This window comes from Aspergillus lentulus (assembly GCF_001445615.1).
Source record: "Aspergillus lentulus DNA, contig: Alt12, strain: IFM 54703, whole genome shotgun sequence".
In the NCBI taxonomy this organism is placed as follows: domain Eukaryota; kingdom Fungi; phylum Ascomycota; class Eurotiomycetes; order Eurotiales; family Aspergillaceae; genus Aspergillus; species Aspergillus lentulus.
In genome coordinates, this window is record NW_028322115.1 from 3457981 (window position 1) to 3477696 (window position 19716).

General features: G+C 50.0%; 4 protein-coding genes across 4 annotated transcripts; 1 reads left to right on the forward strand and 3 right to left on the reverse strand.

Moving 5' to 3' along the window:
- Window positions 1–94: 94 nt before the first annotated feature.
- Window positions 95–2249, reverse strand: ALT_7060 (putative CorA family metal ion transporter; the record flags this gene model as incomplete). The annotated part of the gene is made up of 5 exons (XM_033558401.2): window positions 95–197; window positions 250–303; window positions 357–409; window positions 466–539; window positions 590–2249. The coding sequence occupies 5 exons, from the start codon at window positions 2247–2249 to the stop codon at window positions 95–97; spliced, it is 1944 nt and encodes a 647-aa protein (XP_033414292.2).
- Window positions 2250–4785: 2536 nt separating this feature from the next.
- On the forward strand, window positions 4786–7830 carry ALT_7061 (DNA-directed DNA polymerase gamma MIP1; the record flags this gene model as incomplete). The annotated part of the gene is made up of 1 exon (XM_033558402.2): window positions 4786–7830. One exon carries the CDS (start codon window positions 4786–4788, stop codon window positions 7828–7830), a length of 3045 nt encoding a protein of 1014 aa, XP_033414293.2.
- A 304-nt stretch (window positions 7831–8134) lies between these two features.
- On the reverse strand, window positions 8135–9706 carry ALT_7062 (gluconeogenesis factor YvcK family protein; the record flags this gene model as incomplete). Its single annotated transcript, XM_033558403.2, has 2 exons — window positions 8135–9432; window positions 9508–9706. 2 exons carry the CDS (start codon window positions 9704–9706, stop codon window positions 8135–8137), a joined length of 1497 nt encoding a protein of 498 aa, XP_033414294.2.
- Window positions 9707–10391: 685 nt separating this feature from the next.
- atmA (DNA-binding protein kinase TEL1) lies at window positions 10392–19524 on the reverse strand (the record flags this gene model as incomplete). Its single annotated transcript, XM_033558404.2, has 9 exons — window positions 10392–10411; window positions 10466–11426; window positions 11488–12549; window positions 12599–12989; window positions 13043–17498; window positions 17553–17893; window positions 17950–19284; window positions 19351–19393; window positions 19443–19524. The coding sequence occupies 9 exons, from the start codon at window positions 19522–19524 to the stop codon at window positions 10392–10394; spliced, it is 8691 nt and encodes a 2896-aa protein (XP_033414295.2).
- Between the last annotated feature and the right edge of the window lie 192 nt (window positions 19525–19716).

Consider the following 19716-nt stretch of genomic DNA (forward strand, 5'->3'; position numbering starts at 1 on the left):
AGTCTCGTATGTACTGTACTATAGACTGCATCCGCCCTTCATGGACCAGATAGAAGGCTCTATATATACGCCTATGCCCATTGCTGCTATAATCTCAAGCCCCTTTCATGGCCTTTCGCTCCCGTCTCTGCTTCCTCGAGCTGGTGATCAATCGTCTCTGGGCGAGCAGCACCGCGTAGCGCTGAATCTTGTCCCGCCTGTTGTCAAAGCATTAGCATTATTTCCGTCTCGAGGATGAAGCCCACTTACATCAGAAAAATGGTCGTTGCGAAGACAAAAGGAACCGCGATCATCCAGAAGTAACTTTTCAGACCAGTTAGTACGTCTTGAGATTGACGGCACAGAACGAAACGTACGAATCGCTATGTTGGATTCCAGAGAAGTGCTCAAAGTTCATTCCAAAGTAACCCTAGCTTGCAGTTAGTACACACAGTGAAATCCTCCAAGGTGCAAAGCTTGACGAACAGTCAAGAAAGTCAATGGCAGATAGAAGCATGTTACAAGCGTCAGCTGCTTCATGCTTTCGTTTTGATACGCTCCTGCAGGCAGTCAGCACACGAAGCTAAAATCGTCCTCGCAGGGGTATTACCGATTGTGTTGAATATCAGATCAATCATGTTGTCAGCAGCGCGTCTCATTTGATCGTATGTCTCCACAATGGTTATACAATGGTCCAGCGCATCCCCTAGGTACGTATGACACATGTGGCTAATGGAAACACTTGATCCACCCAAACTCTTGAGATTCGGCGTGGCTACCCCCACCTGGGGCAGAGCGTCTGAGGAGTTGAAACCTGACATTGAGAGTGGCGTTGCGGTACCAAGTTGCTTGAGACCGAAGCCAGGGGTACTGACGGGCTCTGAGCGATGGTCACGGAGCGCGTTGATGACCGTCACAATCGGCTGCATGGAGCTTCTCAAAACAGCAATCTCGGACGTTAGTATATACAAGCTTTTAGATTGATCCACATCGGGATCTGTGAGAACTTCGAGTTCTAGGTCACCGATTGCGTCTTGATAGGCACTGGTCACTGGAATAGCCAGGTCAATTATGGCGTCCAATATAGCTTGCAACAGCATGCTGGCGTCGCAGGACTGGCGCAAAATCGTCTCCGGTGAACTGAGACGACGAACAATAGGCGCCTCAATGTCGTCGGCACTGGTCTCGAAGAAGGAGGTGACCGTATTATCTGCATGCAAGAATAGCGAAACCTGTTCGAGTGTGACACTCAGACCCTTCGATGCTAGGACAGCGTGGCGTTCCATGAACGCAATCCTGTCCTCGTTCGGGCCTCCGCGGAAGCGCTGAATGCTGCGCGCCGTGTACCCTGCACTGGCAGTGTCACCCAGACTGGACTGGGCTTTCGACGAGGCTCTCCCCGATGAAGGGCGAGCGCTTGTCCCGCCAGCATATCTGTCGTCTGTCTCCTTCGATGACCGAAATGTGAAGAGATCCTTCAATGCGGCCACCACGAGCGATCTCTTCGTTGGTCGCTTCAGTGAATGTGTCTTCCCACTTGATGTCGAACTTCTGCGGTCGCGGGCAAATGAGCTTCGTCCGTCTTCTTCTTCCTCTTCAGAGTCGCTGCTAGACTCCTCCCTGAGCTTTACCAGTTTCTGCAAGGTAAGCACGATATAGGCATGATCCGAATACCAGTCCGCCTTCGTACGGTTTGTCGTGTTGATCATGTCCTCAATTGCAAGTCTGTGGAGGCCCTTATGTTTTCCCAAAATCCTGATCACATCCCAACTCAGTCCATTGACATTGATCCACCTGCACTGGACCCAGGGCTCCCTTTGTCGCTCGAGGAAGGCTTCCAGCGTGTCATTGTCAAGCTCGTACTGCCGCATTTCATGTTGCGAAAAGTCCACCACGATTATCTCGCATCTTCTGTGTAATTCAGTGGGTATGTGAGGTGCCCAATCGGCACCATAGGGGGGTGGAGGTTTGTTCGGGTCAATGCCTGGTTCTGTTCCCGGTTGCCAATTGGGATCATGAGCAACGCTGTCGGGATGATAAGAGCGCGCTGTGTTTGAGCGACGCACGCGATGTCTGACCGTATCCTGCGATGCGATCCGAGCCGCAGTAGTGAATGTTTCAGGCGAACGAGGAGCCACCCCCTTGGCGGGTGTCGAGAAGGGCGACGGATGTGCGATAGATGCCCGCGGATTTGCCTCTATGTCTCTTTCATCAAGAGCGACAGGTGACAACTCAATGGTCCGCGTATGATCGAGTGAGTGAATGCTCATGGTGACGAACGACTATGATGGCTTGTGCGCGAGCTAGAGGCATTCAAACTCAGAACATCCTTGTCGCATGAAGCCGGACAAGTCTTGATCGAACAAAGTGGATTTGGCGAGTAATCGCGCAAGGATATCGAAGGGAAGCGCACAACCCAAGAAAATGATCTTGAAAATATTATGGAAGCAGCTTTCCATCCCAGGTCAGAGCAAGGAGAAACTGTGAGCACCTCATCAAGATGCAGGAGGGCCCAAAGGAAGAGTTCATCGCTGGGATTTTGACTTTGTTGAATGCGCTGGGATCTGCTTCTGTGGACGACCAGCGGAGAAGCTCTGGACGGAAGTAACAGTTGCGCAGGTAAGATGAAATATACAGGAAGTTGTGGATGGCCAGCTTCGACGCCTGGTGTTCCTTGGGTTTCGATAATTGCGGAGTTGGCAATCTCATTAAGGTCCGCAGTCTCGTCCCATCCACGGATGCGGCGTGTTTAGGGTGATAGACTGGGATACCTCTTGGCAACTGGCAAATTATCGGAGCTGCATCAGCACATACCTAGGTAGTTCACTGGAGCTGATTCTCAGTAACAGAATAAAGAGAAATCATAAGATTGGCCTAGTTTATAACCATGGTGCTTAGCTGGTTTATTCCATGTTCATCCAGAACAGGATGGCTCTGTTAATACGTCATCCTGGACAGCGGAATGCCAATCCTTTCCTGACTCTGATACTCGACTCGATGTTTCCTTCAGTCTACGAGGATACACCCTATGGAACAAGTTCAAGGACAGACTTGGAAATAAGTCACCGAATTGGCAGCTAGTCAGCCCACAAGAATCAATCTCGCGGCCATCATACTCTGCTCGGTCCACGGAGCACTCGGACTCTTAAAGTTCAATTAAATCCAGTTATCAGTAAGTCCATCGATTAGGATGTCCTAGAGAAATGATTCAAATATGTCATAACGCCTGCTAAACGCTGTAATCGCTCATCCCGATGCAATCTGGCCCGCTCAAAAACCACTAGTTATCCCTACGCCGGCCCTTAAATGCTCATGAATAAACCAAGCCTCGGTGATTGTTATGTGCCTTCCGTAGTCGCCTGGTTTCTCCGTTTTGTAACGAGTTTTAGTTGCAGTGGAACTAAATTCCTTCTGGGTATTGGTGCATCTGTTCGTGCTAAAGGCTTTCGACAGACTGGACAAGTGCCGCGAGGGCCTTTACCTGACGCATCTGACCGCTGCTCTTCGCTAAATTTCAGTGTATCCATTATGCATTTGTGACAGAAGAGATGCCCTGACTCCGTCAATATGTGGTTCCGTGTGCTACACACAGGAGATACGTACCGCATACAGTGCTGGTGGCATCGACTGGGGTATCCATACACACAGGACATTTATATGATGTCAGAACAGAACGACCAGCCCCTTGGTGCAAAGATTCTTGTGCCCGAACAGCATCTTCTCGCTGCTTTGCCAACGCTTTTGCAAGCGCAGCCGAACCCTCCACTTCTGTCAAATCAATCTGTTCGATTGGTTCAACATCTCTGCCGTGAGCTCCCGGATTAGATGTGGAAATGGTGGAAGCAGTTGAAGTGTCCGAATAATCTGCTGATTCCCCAATGCCTGCTGTCTCGACATCATTCACACGGCGGCGCTTTCGCGCATGCTGGTCTCGATCTGAAGGTTCGATGGAAACAGAACGGGTGGAAGGACTTCGACGAGCATGGGAGATACTCCTTACAAGTGAAGCCATAGAGGAGTGGGAATCGCTAATGAACGCTTCTAATATCTTGCCAGTTCATAAGGAAGGCTAGAGAGGTACTTTTGGAGGGGCGATAAACTGCCAACAGGCTTATCGCACAATATCACATGACGATAACGACAGAGCCATGAAGGCAGGCGGTGGATGTTTGAAGGATCATCTCTAATTCCGATCTCCGACAGGCATGACGACGGGCTTTCCGCGATAGGAAAGTCTGGAATCTCCGTAGAAATGTGTACCAACACGACTCATCTTGAATCGACGTCTCCATAGACACGCTATTTCTACGCAGCATTGGCTGCGCGGCACTATATACCATGTCATGGGGCTAATTTGACCTGGATTTTATGATCTAGAATGCTTTTAAATAGTGCGATCGCCCCCCGTTGCAGGGATGCTGTACGTCCTTGCTCCCAGAGGTTGCGCTCGCCACGCTTCACCCGACAACGACCGCTGCTACTGCTGGTTAGATCGTTCATTTCGGAACCTTCGTCGGGAGATGGTGTTGAAGCACCACGCCGTCGGTCTCTTTCAGGTACTTATATCCTCTTCCTGGCCGGCGCAAGTCGAGAAAAAAAAATACATATACTAATCTTGCAGTCCCTGCATTGCCTAGGTTCAATGAGATTGGAGTTCAACAGCTGAGCGACCATGTCTATTCTCAAATATTCCCGAATCAAGCAAGATCGCCAGATCCGGTCCTAGTTGCACTGTCCAAGGAACACCTTTCAAGGCACGATCTGCTAGGAAAATCTCAGGATGCCGCGGAACCTATCGCATTCGACATGCCCTCCCTCCAGGGACAAACTATGGACGAGCACTTCTTCAAGCTGGGAATGGATGCATCCGAGCCCTACTTAACCTATGCGAAAAGCTATACAACTGTCAACTCGCCTCAGAAGCCGCGCGAATGGGTCAAGCGCAGCGGATGGACCAAATATAACTCTGACGGTTCTTGGGAGCCTGTGGACGCACCAAATGAGTCAATGCTCACCTTTGATACCGAGGTCATGTACAAAGAACACTCTTTTGCTGTTATGGCTTGCGCTGTGAGCCCTACAGCCTGGTATGCATGGCTTTCTCCCTGGCTCCTCGGTGAATCCGAGAATGAAGTTCAACTCATACCTTTGGGTGATACAAAGCAACCTCGGATCGTTGTTGGACACAACATTGGGTATGACCGAGCGCGCGTCCTCGAGGAGTATGGAATGGAGCAGACTCGCAACTTCTTCCTTGATACCATGTCACTCCACGTCGCCGTCAACGGGATGTGCTCGCAACAGAGACCCACATGGATGCGTCATAAGAAGAATAAGGATCTGAGAGACAAGATTGCAAACGAGAGCAACTCTGTTGAGCTGGCTGCGTTGCTCGAAAGCAAAATGCTGAGCGAAGAAGAGGAGGAATTGTGGGTGGGACGGAGCTCTGTGAATTCCTTGCGCGATGTAGCCAAATTTCATTGCGATGTTACAATTGACAAGTCACAAAGAGACTATTTTGGCGAATTGAACAGGGAGCAGATCCTGGGAAAGCTGGAAGAATTGCTGGATTACTGTGCCGCGGACGTCGCCATCACCCATCGCGTGTACAAGAAGGTTTTTCCCAACTTCCTTGAGGTCTGTCCTCATCCTGTCAGCTTCGGAGCTCTCCGCCATCTTTCCTCGGTCATATTGCCCGTCAATGAAACGTGGAAAGAGTATATTACGAACGCGGAAGCAACATATCATCAACGAGTCGACGATGTGCAACGGAGGCTAGTTGAACTATGTAACGAAGCTCTCAAGGTCAAAGAGAACCCGGATATTTACATGAATGACCCTTGGTTGCGACAGCTGGACTGGTCTGGCCAAGAAATCAAAATGGTCAAGGGCAAGAAGAAGGGTGATCCTCCGCGACCCGCGGCCAGACAGAAGAAACCAGGCATGCCACAATGGTACAAAGATCTTTTTCCTTCGACTACAGCGGACATAAACCTGACTGTGCGCACCCGGATTGCCCCTATATTATTGAAGCTGTCATGGGACGGTTACCCTCTGACATGGTCCGATAAATTCGGATGGACATTCAAAGTCCCGAAAGACCAGGTCAAAAAATTCGAAAACCAGCCAGTGGTTCTCTGTGATATGAGTGAAGAGAAGAACCCGGAGATGCGCGACGATAGGAAACATGTGTACTTCAAACTCCCTCATAAGGATGGCCCACAAGCACGTTGCGTCAACCCATTAGCCAAGGGCTATCTGCAATTCTTTGAGCGGGGAACGCTTTCATCGCAATACGCACTCGCCAAAGAAGCTCTGGAAATGAATGCCTCCTGCTCATACTGGATCAGCGCCCGTGACAGAATCATGAGTCAGATGGTAGTCTACGAAGATCAAGTCAAGCAGTCCGGGTCTACAGGTGAAACGTCAAACCGACTAGGGTTTATTCTCCCTCAAATCATACCTATGGGCACGATCACCCGGCGAGCCGTGGAGAATACGTGGCTAACGGCTAGCAACGCCAAGGCAAACCGCGTGGGTTCTGAACTCAAAGCCATGATCAAAGCTCCGCCAGGCTATGTCTTCGTTGGTGCAGATGTTGACTCCCAGGAATTGTGGATTGCCAGTCTTGTCGGGGACGCTCAATTCCAACTACATGGGGGCAATGCCATTGGATTCATGACGTTAGAAGGTTCCAAGGCTGCTGGGACTGATATGCATTCGCGCACTGCCCAGATCTTGGGGATTTCGCGTAATGACGCCAAGGTTTTCAACTATGGTCGCATTTACGGTGCTGGGGTGAAGTTCGCTGCCACACTGCTTCGTCAGTTCAATCCGTCCATGTCCGAGAAGGAGACCCAAGAAGTTGCAACCAATCTCTACAGAGAGACAAAGGGCACCCGCACAACTCGTTGTATCCTGAACGAGAACCCTTTCTGGCGCGGAGGTACTGAGTCCTTTGTCTTCAACAAATTGGAGGAATTCGCCGACCAAGAAAGACCGCGTACGCCTGCGCTCGGCGCTGGGATCACTGAGGCACTCATGCGGCGCTTCATCAACAAGGGCAGTTTCATGACTTCCCGAATCAACTGGGCCATCCAGTCATCTGGAGTTGATTATCTTCACCTTTTGATAATATCCATGGATTATCTTATCCGTCGCTTTAACATTGATGCTCGACTCGCAATCACGGTCCACGACGAAATACGGTACCTTGTTAAGGAAGAGGACAAATACCGAGCTGCCATGGCCCTCCAGGTCGCCAATGTTTGGACCCGCGCCATGTTTTCGCAACAAGTTGGGATCGACGATCTTCCTCAGTCTTGTGCCTACTTTTCGGCCGTCGATATCGATCACGTTCTACGTAAAGAGGTGGACATGGACTGCGTGACTCCTTCTCATCCGCACAAGATTCCGCACGGAGAAAGCTTGGATATTAGTCGACTATTGGACAAGGACCAAGAAGCATATTTGGATCCTTCAGTAGTCCCGGTCTCGCCTCCTACACCTCAGAAGTACACCTACACACCACGAGAGTCTGTGATGGCGGCACTTCAGGCCACCAATAATCCTGCTTTTATCAAAGCTCAGATTACCAAAGATGACAAAGAGCTTCGAGAAATCATCAAGGAGGTGACGAAGACCAAGTCTGCCACCGCTTCAAGCACACGCTCTGTTCGGAACGGTGCCAAATCGACCAACTTCCCTTCAGCGGAGCCTCAAAAAGCGGTCTTAATGGACATTGATTCCGGACTTTACCGCGACTTCCGGTTTCTACCACAGGGGAGCAGGCATCCCCATTTCAACGTGAACCGTCAGACATGGAAACCCAGACCGGCCGCTCGGCCTTAGTCTGAGAATCCGTCCTACTCTTTCCTTTCATTCCCTACGATCCTGTACCCTTTCCATGCATTAATCATGTAACTTCTCTTTTATGTTATCATCTGACGAACGTTCTGTAAAAGCATTGGTATGGCGTTGCAGTGGCTGCTCGAGATGGCACGCTTGGGCTTGCTGTATTCTACCGAGGGGAACTGGGCGGTTATTTCTGTGATATATATTGATCTGTAAATACTCCTCTGTGATGCTACTAATCTGAATGATATTGAAACAGCAAAGTTGAACCAGATCATTATATTGTATTGATTTCTATCTATTACTTTACCTCAGCCCTTCTTCTCCCCGGATCCAATGTATTCCGCCTACTCAACCCATCCCCGCGAAGCATCGCATCTCCCTTACGGCCCAACACCACCTCCAACGCCTGCACAAGAGCAGTAGGATCATACTTCATCCCCAAGGCCACTTCCTCACCGTCCGGCCCCGGCGCCGTAATCTTCCGCCCGTATAAACGGAGCGTCTCGATGCCCATTTCCGCCAGGCGCTCGCGGTCAACCTGGGGCGTCCCCGGCCCATCAAGATGCAGAAGATGCGTTACGTACGAGGAATACGGCGGCGAAGATAAGTGAGCTGGCCGACCACGGCTTTCCTCGCCTGCGCGGGTGATTGCCTCGACGAAATCGACCGCCGTGAAGGGCTGCGACGGCGGGCCGGTTTCCCTGTCTAGGGAACCATTGAGAATAAGGATCTTGTGGCGGGCCGGGCTGGTGGCGATGGCTTGGCCGACGCCGCGGAGGATGAGGGAGGGGACGAGGGAAGTGTAGAGGGAGCCGATGCTGTAGATGATGGCCTGGGAGTTGCGGAGGGATTCGAGGACGCGCGGGTTAGCGGGGGGCCGGATCTCCTGGCCGTAGGGGTTTATGTACCAGATGCGGGTGATGCGGGCGGGCAGGTCCTCGTTGGCTGATTTGCTGAACTGGATGTTTTTGTTGCGGAGAGTGGGGAGCGAGCCGGGGAGGTGGTCGTCTTCGTAGGAGGCGGCGTCCGAGGCGTCGGAGGGTTCTGTGTCCTCGAGGTCAGAGGCCCCATCCGCGAGGAGGAGGCTGGGTCGTCTGGAGCCTGGACGGGGCTGGAGAGCGGTTGCCTCGCTTGGGTGGGAGATGCTGTTCTGGCCGACGATGACGGTGCCGTCGGCGAGGGAGGCGGAGATGTGGTGGGAGAAGTTGGAGTTGATGGCTGGGATGACGCGGACGAGGTCGGATTGGACACCGCAAATGCTTCCTAGGAGGTAGATGGCGCTCTCGAAGCTGCCGCTGAAGAGTCGCGCGCCGGTGAGGAAGAGATTGCCGACGCTGGCCGAGGTAAAGTCAAAGGTGGATGAGGGCGGTCGTGCCCGCTTGAGGATCTCCAGGTTCAGCAGGTTGAAGAACGAGCGTATCAGCTCTTTCTTAGCAGGCGTGATGGTTTTCCAGAGCTCGGAAGTACCGTCCACAATGGACTGCCATGCTCCGTGGGCCGCGACAGCGTCCGAGGGGAGCCGGTGGTTGAACAGGGTCTTGATCGCTGCCCGTTCTGAATTTGGAGGCGAGTTAGGGATTAGACGGACCAATCTACCTGTATGTATTGTCAGTCACGGACTGGTGATTGCCATAAAGCTAGCTATCTTTCTTGAGGATGTTTGAGTCTTACTTCTCACATCACCGATACCAGGACCGCCAAATATTCGGATCAGCTCAGAGGATGAACCTCCATTGTCGCTGATGGGGATGATATAGCTTAACAAGCAATCCTTACTCTCACGTATCCTGCTGAAGACATCGACGAGATTGTTGGCAGCGCTTCCTCCCGAGAAGACCACGATGCCCCTGTTGGGAGATGCGGTTGACATGTTGACTTGAGCCTATGTCGAAAGCACCGCTGATGAGCGCAGGCCCAAAAAATACTGGAGTTAAATGCGCTCTCGAGAGACTGAGGCCGTGAGACCACAGTGATAAGTCTTTCGCGAACGTATAGTTAGGAGACGTGCTATTTTTAATCTCGGACAAAAATCGCGATACCACTTGCCGTATTGGGTAAAAGAGGCAGCAGGTGCGTGTGGTTTTACCCCTTTGGGAAAAATTGAAGCCAAACCTTTTTGACAGTTTTTAATGCAGTCTAACACAAGGATATACCTTCGGAGGCATAAAATACGGGTGAAACGTTCTGCCTTAAACGAAAAGCGAGCGCTAATCTTGAAAGTTCCTGACCGGCGGAAGTGGAAGAAGTGGCCACGGGTCTCGCAAGAGTTTGGCTCAATGCGGCATTTACACGGCAAGTTACATTCAGTCTCCACGACCATATATTGCCAAAGACTCAATCTTTTTGGATGATCTTATTTTAACTATGTACACATTTTGCCTCACCTACTTCAAGGAAGGCTGGAAAGCGTTGTAGTTATTTACTGCAAATATCAAGCATTGCCATAGAATGGATTCAATACAGAAAGGCTTCACAGAAGAAGAGGAGGGGGTCTCCACGACGAAATATCAAGAATTTAAACTGAAAGAATTCGCTTTGCTACGCATCTTGAGTGCCTATGCATATGCGGCCCAGCCTGGAACAACGTTAGCCTTCGACATCATCGTTGAGAGAAATCCCAATGACATACCGCAATAGAGAACAGCAAGGTTCCTTTCATCAGTTGCCTGCTGAATCAGTTCATTGACAGTCGCTGTGACACTAAGAGTCTTGCTCAGTTTCTTTGCCACAACCGTCAGAGCCCGATCCGCTTCACTAGGTTCATTCGCTGATCGTTGATCTTCCGCAGCGCCTGAAATCATGGGGGGACCATCACCAGCCTCTTGAGCATCTTGCATCCTCTTCATCCGCAGCGGAGAGAGAGTCCAGCTGTACAGGGGGTCGTACCGAAGCACATCCAGGATTGTCATGATACTGTACGATTCCTGACGAAGTGCCTCGAGAGTAAACTCGCAGCATCGCCGGAAGACACCCTCTGTCTTCGTGATGCCCATACCATCAACCAGATCGCGCGTCAGTCGGAAGGGAACCACCTCGGGGACTGGTAGGACTCGACCTTGCTCGAAAGCCACACCCAAATCGATATGGACGACCTCTCCGGTTCTCTCGTCCAACAAAATATTATGCCCATGCCGATCGCCAAGCCCAAGCACATGCCCCAGAATGGAAATTGCCGCAGTGCTCCGAGTATATGAGAGCCTCTTGCTGAACCAATCGTCCGGACTGTTGAACTTCTCCATGAAGAAGTACCGCATGACCGGATGGAAATGCTCCGTAATCTGGCGGAATGTCTTAACTCGTTGTTCAAACGACCGGGTCTGTACGTCGCTGATATGTTTTCGGCACACATTGGGCTTCATGTCCTTGGGGTGATATCGCTGATGCGCCGGCATCAAGTAGTCATGCAGGGGGACGGTGTGCGGTACAAACTCAATGATTCCCGCATTCGACGTCAGCGGTAGGACCTTGTACGTACGGATTCCCAGCTTCCGCTGCTGTGTCGCCTGATGGTCTTTGAGAAGACTGCTCACTTGCTCGAATACTTGTTCCATGATAGCGTCCTGCCGTAGATCATCGTTGCCACCTTTGAACTGTAATGTGAAAGTCAGCTTCGCAATCTAATGGTGTGAGAACGGTAAAATGCAAGCTTACTAGTTGCTTATACTTGTGACCATCTGTTGCTACAGCGGTGACAATCTTCGGTGCGCTCACCCCAGATGCAACGGTGAATTCGGGATGGTATCGAACGAGCTTAGGAACATCACTGTAGTCGCAATCAACACGGATGGCAATTTTCATCGTAGGTGGCGGCAGCCTTTGTGTCGAAGCGTCTTGCTCTAGTCGTTGGCCCGTCAGGAGTTTCTTCAATGGCACCTTCGCACCACTCTTGACCTTCTCATCCAGTCGATCGACCGCGAACCGCACGTAACTGATATTCGCGTTGTGCACTGCAACCCATGTCGGTCCAATTTGTTTGTCATTTTTCAGGTAATCTACCAGCCTGCTTGCCGCTCGATTACGAGACAAAGCTGACGGGTCCTTTCCACCCTTGGACTTGCTGCTGGCGAATATTTGGTACATGCCATGGAAGGGATGCTCGACGCAAATGCGGAAAATCAACGCAAAGAGCATATTCTGAAACTCGTCAGAGGTATCTTGGAGGCGGGATGTAAGCTGGTTCATCAGTGGTGCGAATTTCCGGCTCGGGACCTGGTTGAGGTGTTTGGAAACAGCTTTGTTTGCAATCTCACTGTCCGATTTGTCGAGCCATAAGGCACAGAAGCGGAGTGCATCATTGTTATAAATGTCGCTTTCTTTGAGGCAAAGTAAATAGTTTTCAAGGCATTGTTGCAAGAAGGCCTCTCGACTGCGTCGCAGACGTTGATATTCTCGATCGTCCAGGTCAAACCACTGCTTTGTCTTGGTCCGATAGTGCCTCAGAGCCTCCCTTTCTTTGCCCTCTGCATTCTTCATCATCTCTTCAAGACCCAGTACTTCCTTTTCCTTGCGGTTACGTAGTTGCTCCACCCGTCTAAAGTCCTCCAGCCCGTCGGGATTCTGTAGTTGTTGATCGCAGAAGATGGCGAAGCCGTGATATACTCTACCGGCCTCTTCGGCTTCTGAGCGGTTCTTAAGTTCCTTAACTGCAGGGCCAAGGTACCCCTGAATGATAGCTTCTGGCTTCTCCAAGCGTGCCTCTGCCACATAATGGCCCTGCAAATGATTAGAAACAACTCGATCAAGCAAAGAACTGCCCACTCACGAGGGTCACAAGAAGCTCCGGGCGGCTGATTGGAATTGACTGCTTGTGTAGATCGCCTTGATTGTCAAGCTGTTGAAGCATTCTAATCGACGTTGCCATCTCTCCTTGGTCCCATAGGACGTTGGCCAAATCGAATTTTGTTGCTCCTTCGACATTGATTCCCTGCACCACGCAGACATTTGCAAGCTTAGATAAGCGCACCGCAGACTTCAATGAAGCCTGTGGTATACCATGACTTCTTGTGACGGAAAGTGACTGGCGAATGACCTTGACTTCCAGTAGCTGTGCATCTCGGTCACTTAGTCCTACGGCGGATTTGAGATAATCCCTTGTCTTGATAGAGGAGAACAACGCCTCGTGACATTTTAAGATCTCTCCAACCTCATGGACACTAGATAAATCAGCCTTTTGTCTCGGACAGAGTTCCGATTACCTTGGACATACCTTGTTGTTTTCAACCAAGAGTTTCTTTCCGCGACCTTCCGCCATTCCTCACTTAACTCCGCGAGAGAGTGCGCGCTCAAGACATCGCTTACCTCAGTCACAATTCCCAGGTCTCTCATCGCTGCCCGGAAGGACATAGCTGAGCGACTCGTGCTTCCTAGCGAGCCCAATATGGCCAGGAGGCTTTCGTTGACGGAATTTGACACATCAACTAAAGATCTCGAGGTGTTCAGGCTTTGAAAGGCTCTAAAGAGTGCAGCGGACGGAGAGTGATTCAAAGGTGAAACAGGTAGATCCCATTGTCGCAGATCTATCGCAGCTTGCATCATGCTATCAAACGAGACCGAGCTTTTTGAGCCTTTGAGAGTCGAGGTCAATGAGTTTGCAATGCCTTGGAGGTTAGTTGAGTTGAGTGCTTTTAATAGACCGTGAGCGTCGGCGTCTCCCAACATCTGAATCTCGCTATCATACTGGGCACTCTGGAAAAGGAGATTTTTGAACCCGGAGCTCTCATGTTCCAAGGTCTCCATGACCGACTCTAGTGACGGGCTTTGCTGGACGCCGTAAAAAAGATCCGGATCATCCACATTTCTGAATATGTCATGAAGGAGATCAGGGGGAGGTTCATATTTCAGAAGAGAGGAGCGGCGAGATCCAGACACGACCCGCGAGGCCTGAATCTCGAGAAACAGCAGCGCTGTCTTGGGTAAGCGGCATGTGTTTGCAGCCTTAGATGCCACTGCAAAATCAATTTCAAGCCACTCATCACGTTCTACTATCGTTGCTTCTTGAGGACGCTGTTGATTCCGAAGATACAGAAGGCAGTTGATGATGAGACGGACGTGAGGGATACAATGGTCATCAGCTTCGTGTAAACCTTGCCTGAAGATATCAGAAATGGTTTGCCTAACATTGGCCTCACCGTCAAGCTCCGTGAGCAAAACGTCATGCAGAATGTATGGCAAAATCTGGACTGCCAATGAAGGTATGACGTGAAGAATGTTTTTCAGCGGCCCAATAACAGGATCTTGGGGAGCAGCCTTTATCAAGAAAAGCCCAATGCTGCGAGCCCAGTGAGCAGAGGAGATACCAGGGTTCCATCCCACAATGGTATCGTGATTCTTAGCCTGAGAAGCCGGCAAGGGTATTGATGGACACTGATATGGACTCCAAACTAGTGCCTTCAGTAGGGAAGGAGGTATGAGATCTCCATAATTCTCAAATCCTGGGGAGCCGGCAAGGTTGCTGACAATGAGCTGCAAGGTCCTTTCAACAAGCCCAACTTCCAGAAGGCTGCTATTTTGCAACATACTGCAAAGCACCTGTAATATTCTGGCTTTTGACTGGCAGAACATGTCCAGGTTTAACTTAGCCATTCGGGGTTCAAATAGGGTCGACTGCTGTTCCTTCAAAAGTTCCTCACTGATCATACCAGTAGCAGCGAAATTGCGTCCAATTACCCTGGCAGCCCACAGCCTGTACTCTCTTGTAGGACTGAAGTCTTGGAGAGTCCGATATAAAGCAACAGTATTTGCAATAGCGTCTTGCCCTCTTTCAACAAGGTCCTGATGGTAGTTGAGAGGGCTCTTGAAGCTTGCACAAAGCAAGGACAGGATGTGATCAGATATTGACTGACTCAGCAAACTCGTCTTAGAATTGCGGTCCTTTATCACTTCAAGAAGCAAATTACACTCTTCGGTGCCGTCCGAATCTTTGCTTGGGGCAGAGATCCTGCGCGAAGACTCCATCAGACGCTGAAAGAAGGCCTGCGCCTCTGCGCTTAGACGAGGTGACTCATAAGTCTTCAAGAAGTCTTCGAACCATTGGAGAAAGCTCTGGACAATTGTCAGAACTGCAACAGATTGGCTTTCCTGCATTGTGGCTGTTGTAGAGGTCAAGAACTTTCGAAAAGAGAGCAAGGTGGACACTGCGATGCCAGCCATGAAACTAGGATTCTCAGTCAAGTAAGACCTCCCAGCGTCCAGGAGATACCAGAACATGCCCAGAGCGTCCTCAGAGCAATGTATATCTGTGAGGAACGGTCGAAGAGCGTGTAGGAGCATTTCGAAAGGATAATCTCTCAGCATGACAGGGCCGGTAATACAGATCAAAATCCTGATCTTTCGAATGACAGAGCAGGCATGAAGAGAGCCAAGCGCCGGGTGAATTGATTCCAGAAGTGTCCGGGAGACATAAGATGCCAGTGTAGGAGTCCAGATCGTTTCGAGTTCATAACCGCTTCGTTTGCAGAGGAATTCCAGCTCATCTAGAAGGTAACGCGCTCTGAATGAAGGTTGCTGATTGGGGGGAAGTACTTCCTTTGAGGCACCCTTCGCAGTGATTGATTTCAAGATACTGAAAGCTTCTTGAAAATTGGCCCTCTTGGAGAACGCTCTTTCGATCTGCTCACACTGATCAAGGGCTCCAAAGAACGTTGCAATCACTTGCGGAAATTGCTTCTCAACCAGATCCACGAAACGGTCGGCCCCTAAGATCTTCTTCAATCGATTCTCAACCCCTTTCGGTTGAGAGCTCTGTCCAGGAGGAGTACTGATGTCTCGCGCAATACTATACGCCTCTGCCCTATAAAAAGATGTCGCCAGGAGCTCTATGAAAGGAGTTCCCAGACGGGTTGAGAGCTCGTTTGCTTCGTGCTCATTGGCCCGCATCATGATTTGGCCTACAATTTCATCTTGGACATCGCTCAGCATATCCTCAAGGGTGGCATAACCAAATATGCTGAAGGGCATTGTCATAACTGATTCATTTTCAGTCCAGGTGTAGAGAATCTGGGAGGAGAAGAGGCGGAATAATTGTCGTGCGTCTTCGAGTCCAAGGACACTTGCAACGTGTCGTATGCATTTTTCAGCGTGCCACCGAGAGTGAGGAAGCTGGGCCGGCGTCTCGAACATATGATAGATGCTCCTCCGAAGTAAAGTGTGCCACTGTGAAGCCAACCTCGCCAATATGAACAAACGAAGCGCAATACCCTCAGTCCAGTCAGGATCGCGGGGAAGGCTTTCCAAAATATCATCAAAGATCGTATCGTGATCTTTCAGTGGGAAGTGTCTAAACAATTTGGGAACGAGATTGCCCACGTTGTACTTCGTTAGGATATCACTTTCCTGAAGGATCATGAAAAGAGTTGTTCTGGGCGAGGGGTTAGATTCACCGCTTGTGTACACGGGGTTGGTGCTGAATATTTCCTCTAGAAGTCTGGAAAAGGCCATCAATACTCGAGAAGAAGCCCTGCCCTTTGCCAATAAGACATCGGTAAACCAGTTGTAGATATCTAAAGCCGAGTCAGTGAGATGATCTCGCTCTCCTGTCGTCCATGATTTGACGAAACTATTCATCATGTGAATGCACAGAATCTGTGAGTTTTCGCAACGTTCAAGTTGGTAGGTTTGCAGACACTTCTCACCCATGTCCTCCAATAAGTCTAATAGCGACGTGCGTTCATATCCTGCACATGCCCGATAAACCTCCGGCAGGAAGTCTCGTGCAGACAATAGATCAGCTTCATCCAAATCCGTCAAGTACTCAACCAGAGCACTACTGGCTGGTTGTTCTGGCTGGACGACAGAGCCATATGCTATCTTGAAGATTGAGAGGCGGATAGTCATTGAGCGTTGGAAAGTTGCAGAATCATGAAACAAAGGGACAGATTCTCGATTCGAGTTAATGATACACATGCTCTCTGCCAGTAGATCGTTGGACTGCAGCAGCTGGTCGTCCAAATCCATTGGCTCTTCCTCATCAGAAGATAGCAACCGCTTCTGGTTTTGTCGATGATTTTCCAGAATTTGACTTAAGGGAGAAACAAGTCTGTACAGGCTGCTATTAACAACCGATTTCTCGAAGCCAACCCTATTTCTTTGGGATAGGAAGGGGCACAGAAGCTCCAGGCAACATTGCACAAACACAATCTCACGAGACGCCATAAATGAACAAAGGCTGACCCAGAGTTGCTCGATATTGCCCCGCAGGTCCTTTATCTGAGTGTGTGATTGTTCAAGTATGCATTCTGTGTACAATATAGCGACTATGCAGAATGAAGCCAGTATCTGAACGACATCGACAGTCACGTGGTGTGATTTACTGTCAGACAACGATCGCCATGCTTGCAAGAAGATTTCAGATTTCGCTTGCAACAAATCGAGTACTATGTCGTCATTAGGGTCTTTCCGAGTCGCGAGTTGCAGAGATATGCAATCATCTCTGCCATGCATGCTTGCGGAGCCTAGCATCCCATCCACATGGAAGAGGTAGTCGAGAAGCTCTCGGTTACTTTGGTAAAAGTGCCAGCCTTTGGCAACAAGCCCAGACGGCCCTCGAAATTGCGGGGTGGGCACCTCGAATTGTCTGTTGGTACAAGCAAGAAACAGATTGAGAAGATATAGAGGACGTGCAAAAGCAGCGACCTGCGCTGTTTGCATTCGATCGGTTACTGTGCCTGACACATGTTAGCGATCAAGAATCTGCGTAAAAACACATCGCGAAAACACACCAATCACCCAAGCTTCTCGTAGCCATGAGCAGATCTGTTTCGAGGCGTTCGAGACTGAGCCTGGGTTCGTCTGTGCGCCCAACCTTGTTATGATCGCCCACAACTCCAAGGATGAGTCTGAGATGCTAGATGGCGCATTCAAATTCATAGTTGTAAGCATTGAACTCGTCGTACCCGCGACTACGGAATAATCAAGAAGATCGAATTTTAAAATGCTACTCATAAGATGGCAGGCGGCTCTGGAGGTGTGCTGCGAGATAGAGGCGCGAGACGCAAGATCCCATGCCCGTTGCCAATACTTCTTCAGAGACGGAGAGCCTGCTTCAGCAGTGCTGGCGATGCTGCGGTGACAAATCTTTAGCTATGCGATCAATAACGGGGTCCTGTACAGGCTCACCCTGAAATAGCAACCATTGTCCACGAAGCTATGACGCCGTTGTCATCGAGTATGCAAGGGATCAATCGCTGAAGTAGCGACGCTTTCGAATCCATACTGACGTGGCTCTGGAGGAGTATGGGGATCAACTGCAGGGCACATACCCTCCTGTTGCCCGATGACATAACAGAGTCTCGAAAGACTTCGTCCGACGCCGAGTTCAACCGTTGCTTCTTGCTTGGTATTTCGCCTGCTGGATGCGATAACCACGCGGTCGATTCCTCTGACAATCGCGTCAATTTTGCCATGACCCATACGACGGTCAAGTTGTGCTCGGACCTGGGCACTTCAAGTCGAGGTTGCAGTGCGAGATCAATGACTTGCGTGGAGTTCGCTCGATCCAGAATTAACTCGTCAATCTGCAAAATGTCCTTTTCAGAACGTTTCGTATATTCCGAGTACAGTGTGTCCAGTAGTTTCTCGATTGATAGAGCTAGAGACTCTGTTGGTTCCCTGCGAGTTGCATCGGTCAAGATGGTCATGCAAAGCATAACAGTGACCAGAAGTTCATCTTTCAGGCCCATACGCTTGGTAGACCACAGATGTCGAATTACTGGAATTAGATCCAAGAGGAACATGCGAACGAGATCAGACTGGTCAAAAATAACTCTCATGACAACTGTATTTATACTATTGAACGCGGCCTGATGTTCACTTCCAGCGATAGGCGAAAGCTTCAAGAAAGTCCCAAGCCCGCGAAGGACATTCTCAGCGGCTGATTGCACGGGGGCAGTCGGGGTCGCTGTAAGTAGTTGGATACATACTATTGCTTCCGCGACAATTCTCTTGTCGCCATTCTGCTTCTCCCGCAAAGCCAGACTCGAGGCACTTCTTGATGGAGTTGAGCGTGAGCTTGCACCCAGAAAGTCATCCAAAGTAGACGGATGACCATTGTGGTCATTCGATTGGCTATCCCCATCTTCTGGAGCACCGATACTTCTTAGACAGAGGTTCAGAACCTTGTCCCATTCATTGGCGGCCAAATGCTCGAGGTGAGGAGGGTAGCGCAACAGTGTGGTAAGGCATTTCAGATAATCCGCACCGAGATGCTCCCACAGACCCTCTCCAGGGGCCTGTAGAATCTCTGTTATGTGGTCGACTATAGCCCGAATCGACTTTGTTCTCAGGTTACGCAGAAAGACATCGATAGCTGTTCGAATGACGGATGCACAAGCGGACAACCGCGAGGCGGATGCTCCCTTGGAACTCGCTTTGTTATACAAGGATCTTTCGACGGAGATGAATCGGAAAAGGGACTCGAAGATCTTATGGCAAGCTTTATCATTGAGCGAGGTTCTGGTGAGATAAGCACCTGTTAATCTATGTATAACATGCAATCCATAAATTGACTGGGAATCATACAACTTTGAGCTCTGTTTATTCTGCTGGAGAATATGTTTCAAATCTGGTAGGATCAGCAAAGGTGCCATGAAACGGCTCAGCTGTAGACAAACCTGCCAGGCTGTCAGATCGTTCTTTCAGTCTCTCGGAGGACAAAAGCGCAATGGCCTTGTCAAGAGTGACCTGCGCCATCATGATGGCGCGGCTATCCGTATTTCGCACACAAACAGCATCTAGAGCGTGGTGTTAAACCATCTGCGGGGGTCAATCTCTCTTGACCATGATTTCTTGATGAGAGATTCTGACGACCGATGGACCGACGTCAGCGTCAGCGAGGACCAAAAATCATCGATTATTATTGTTTTGGGGTCTGACTGTTGTAGATCT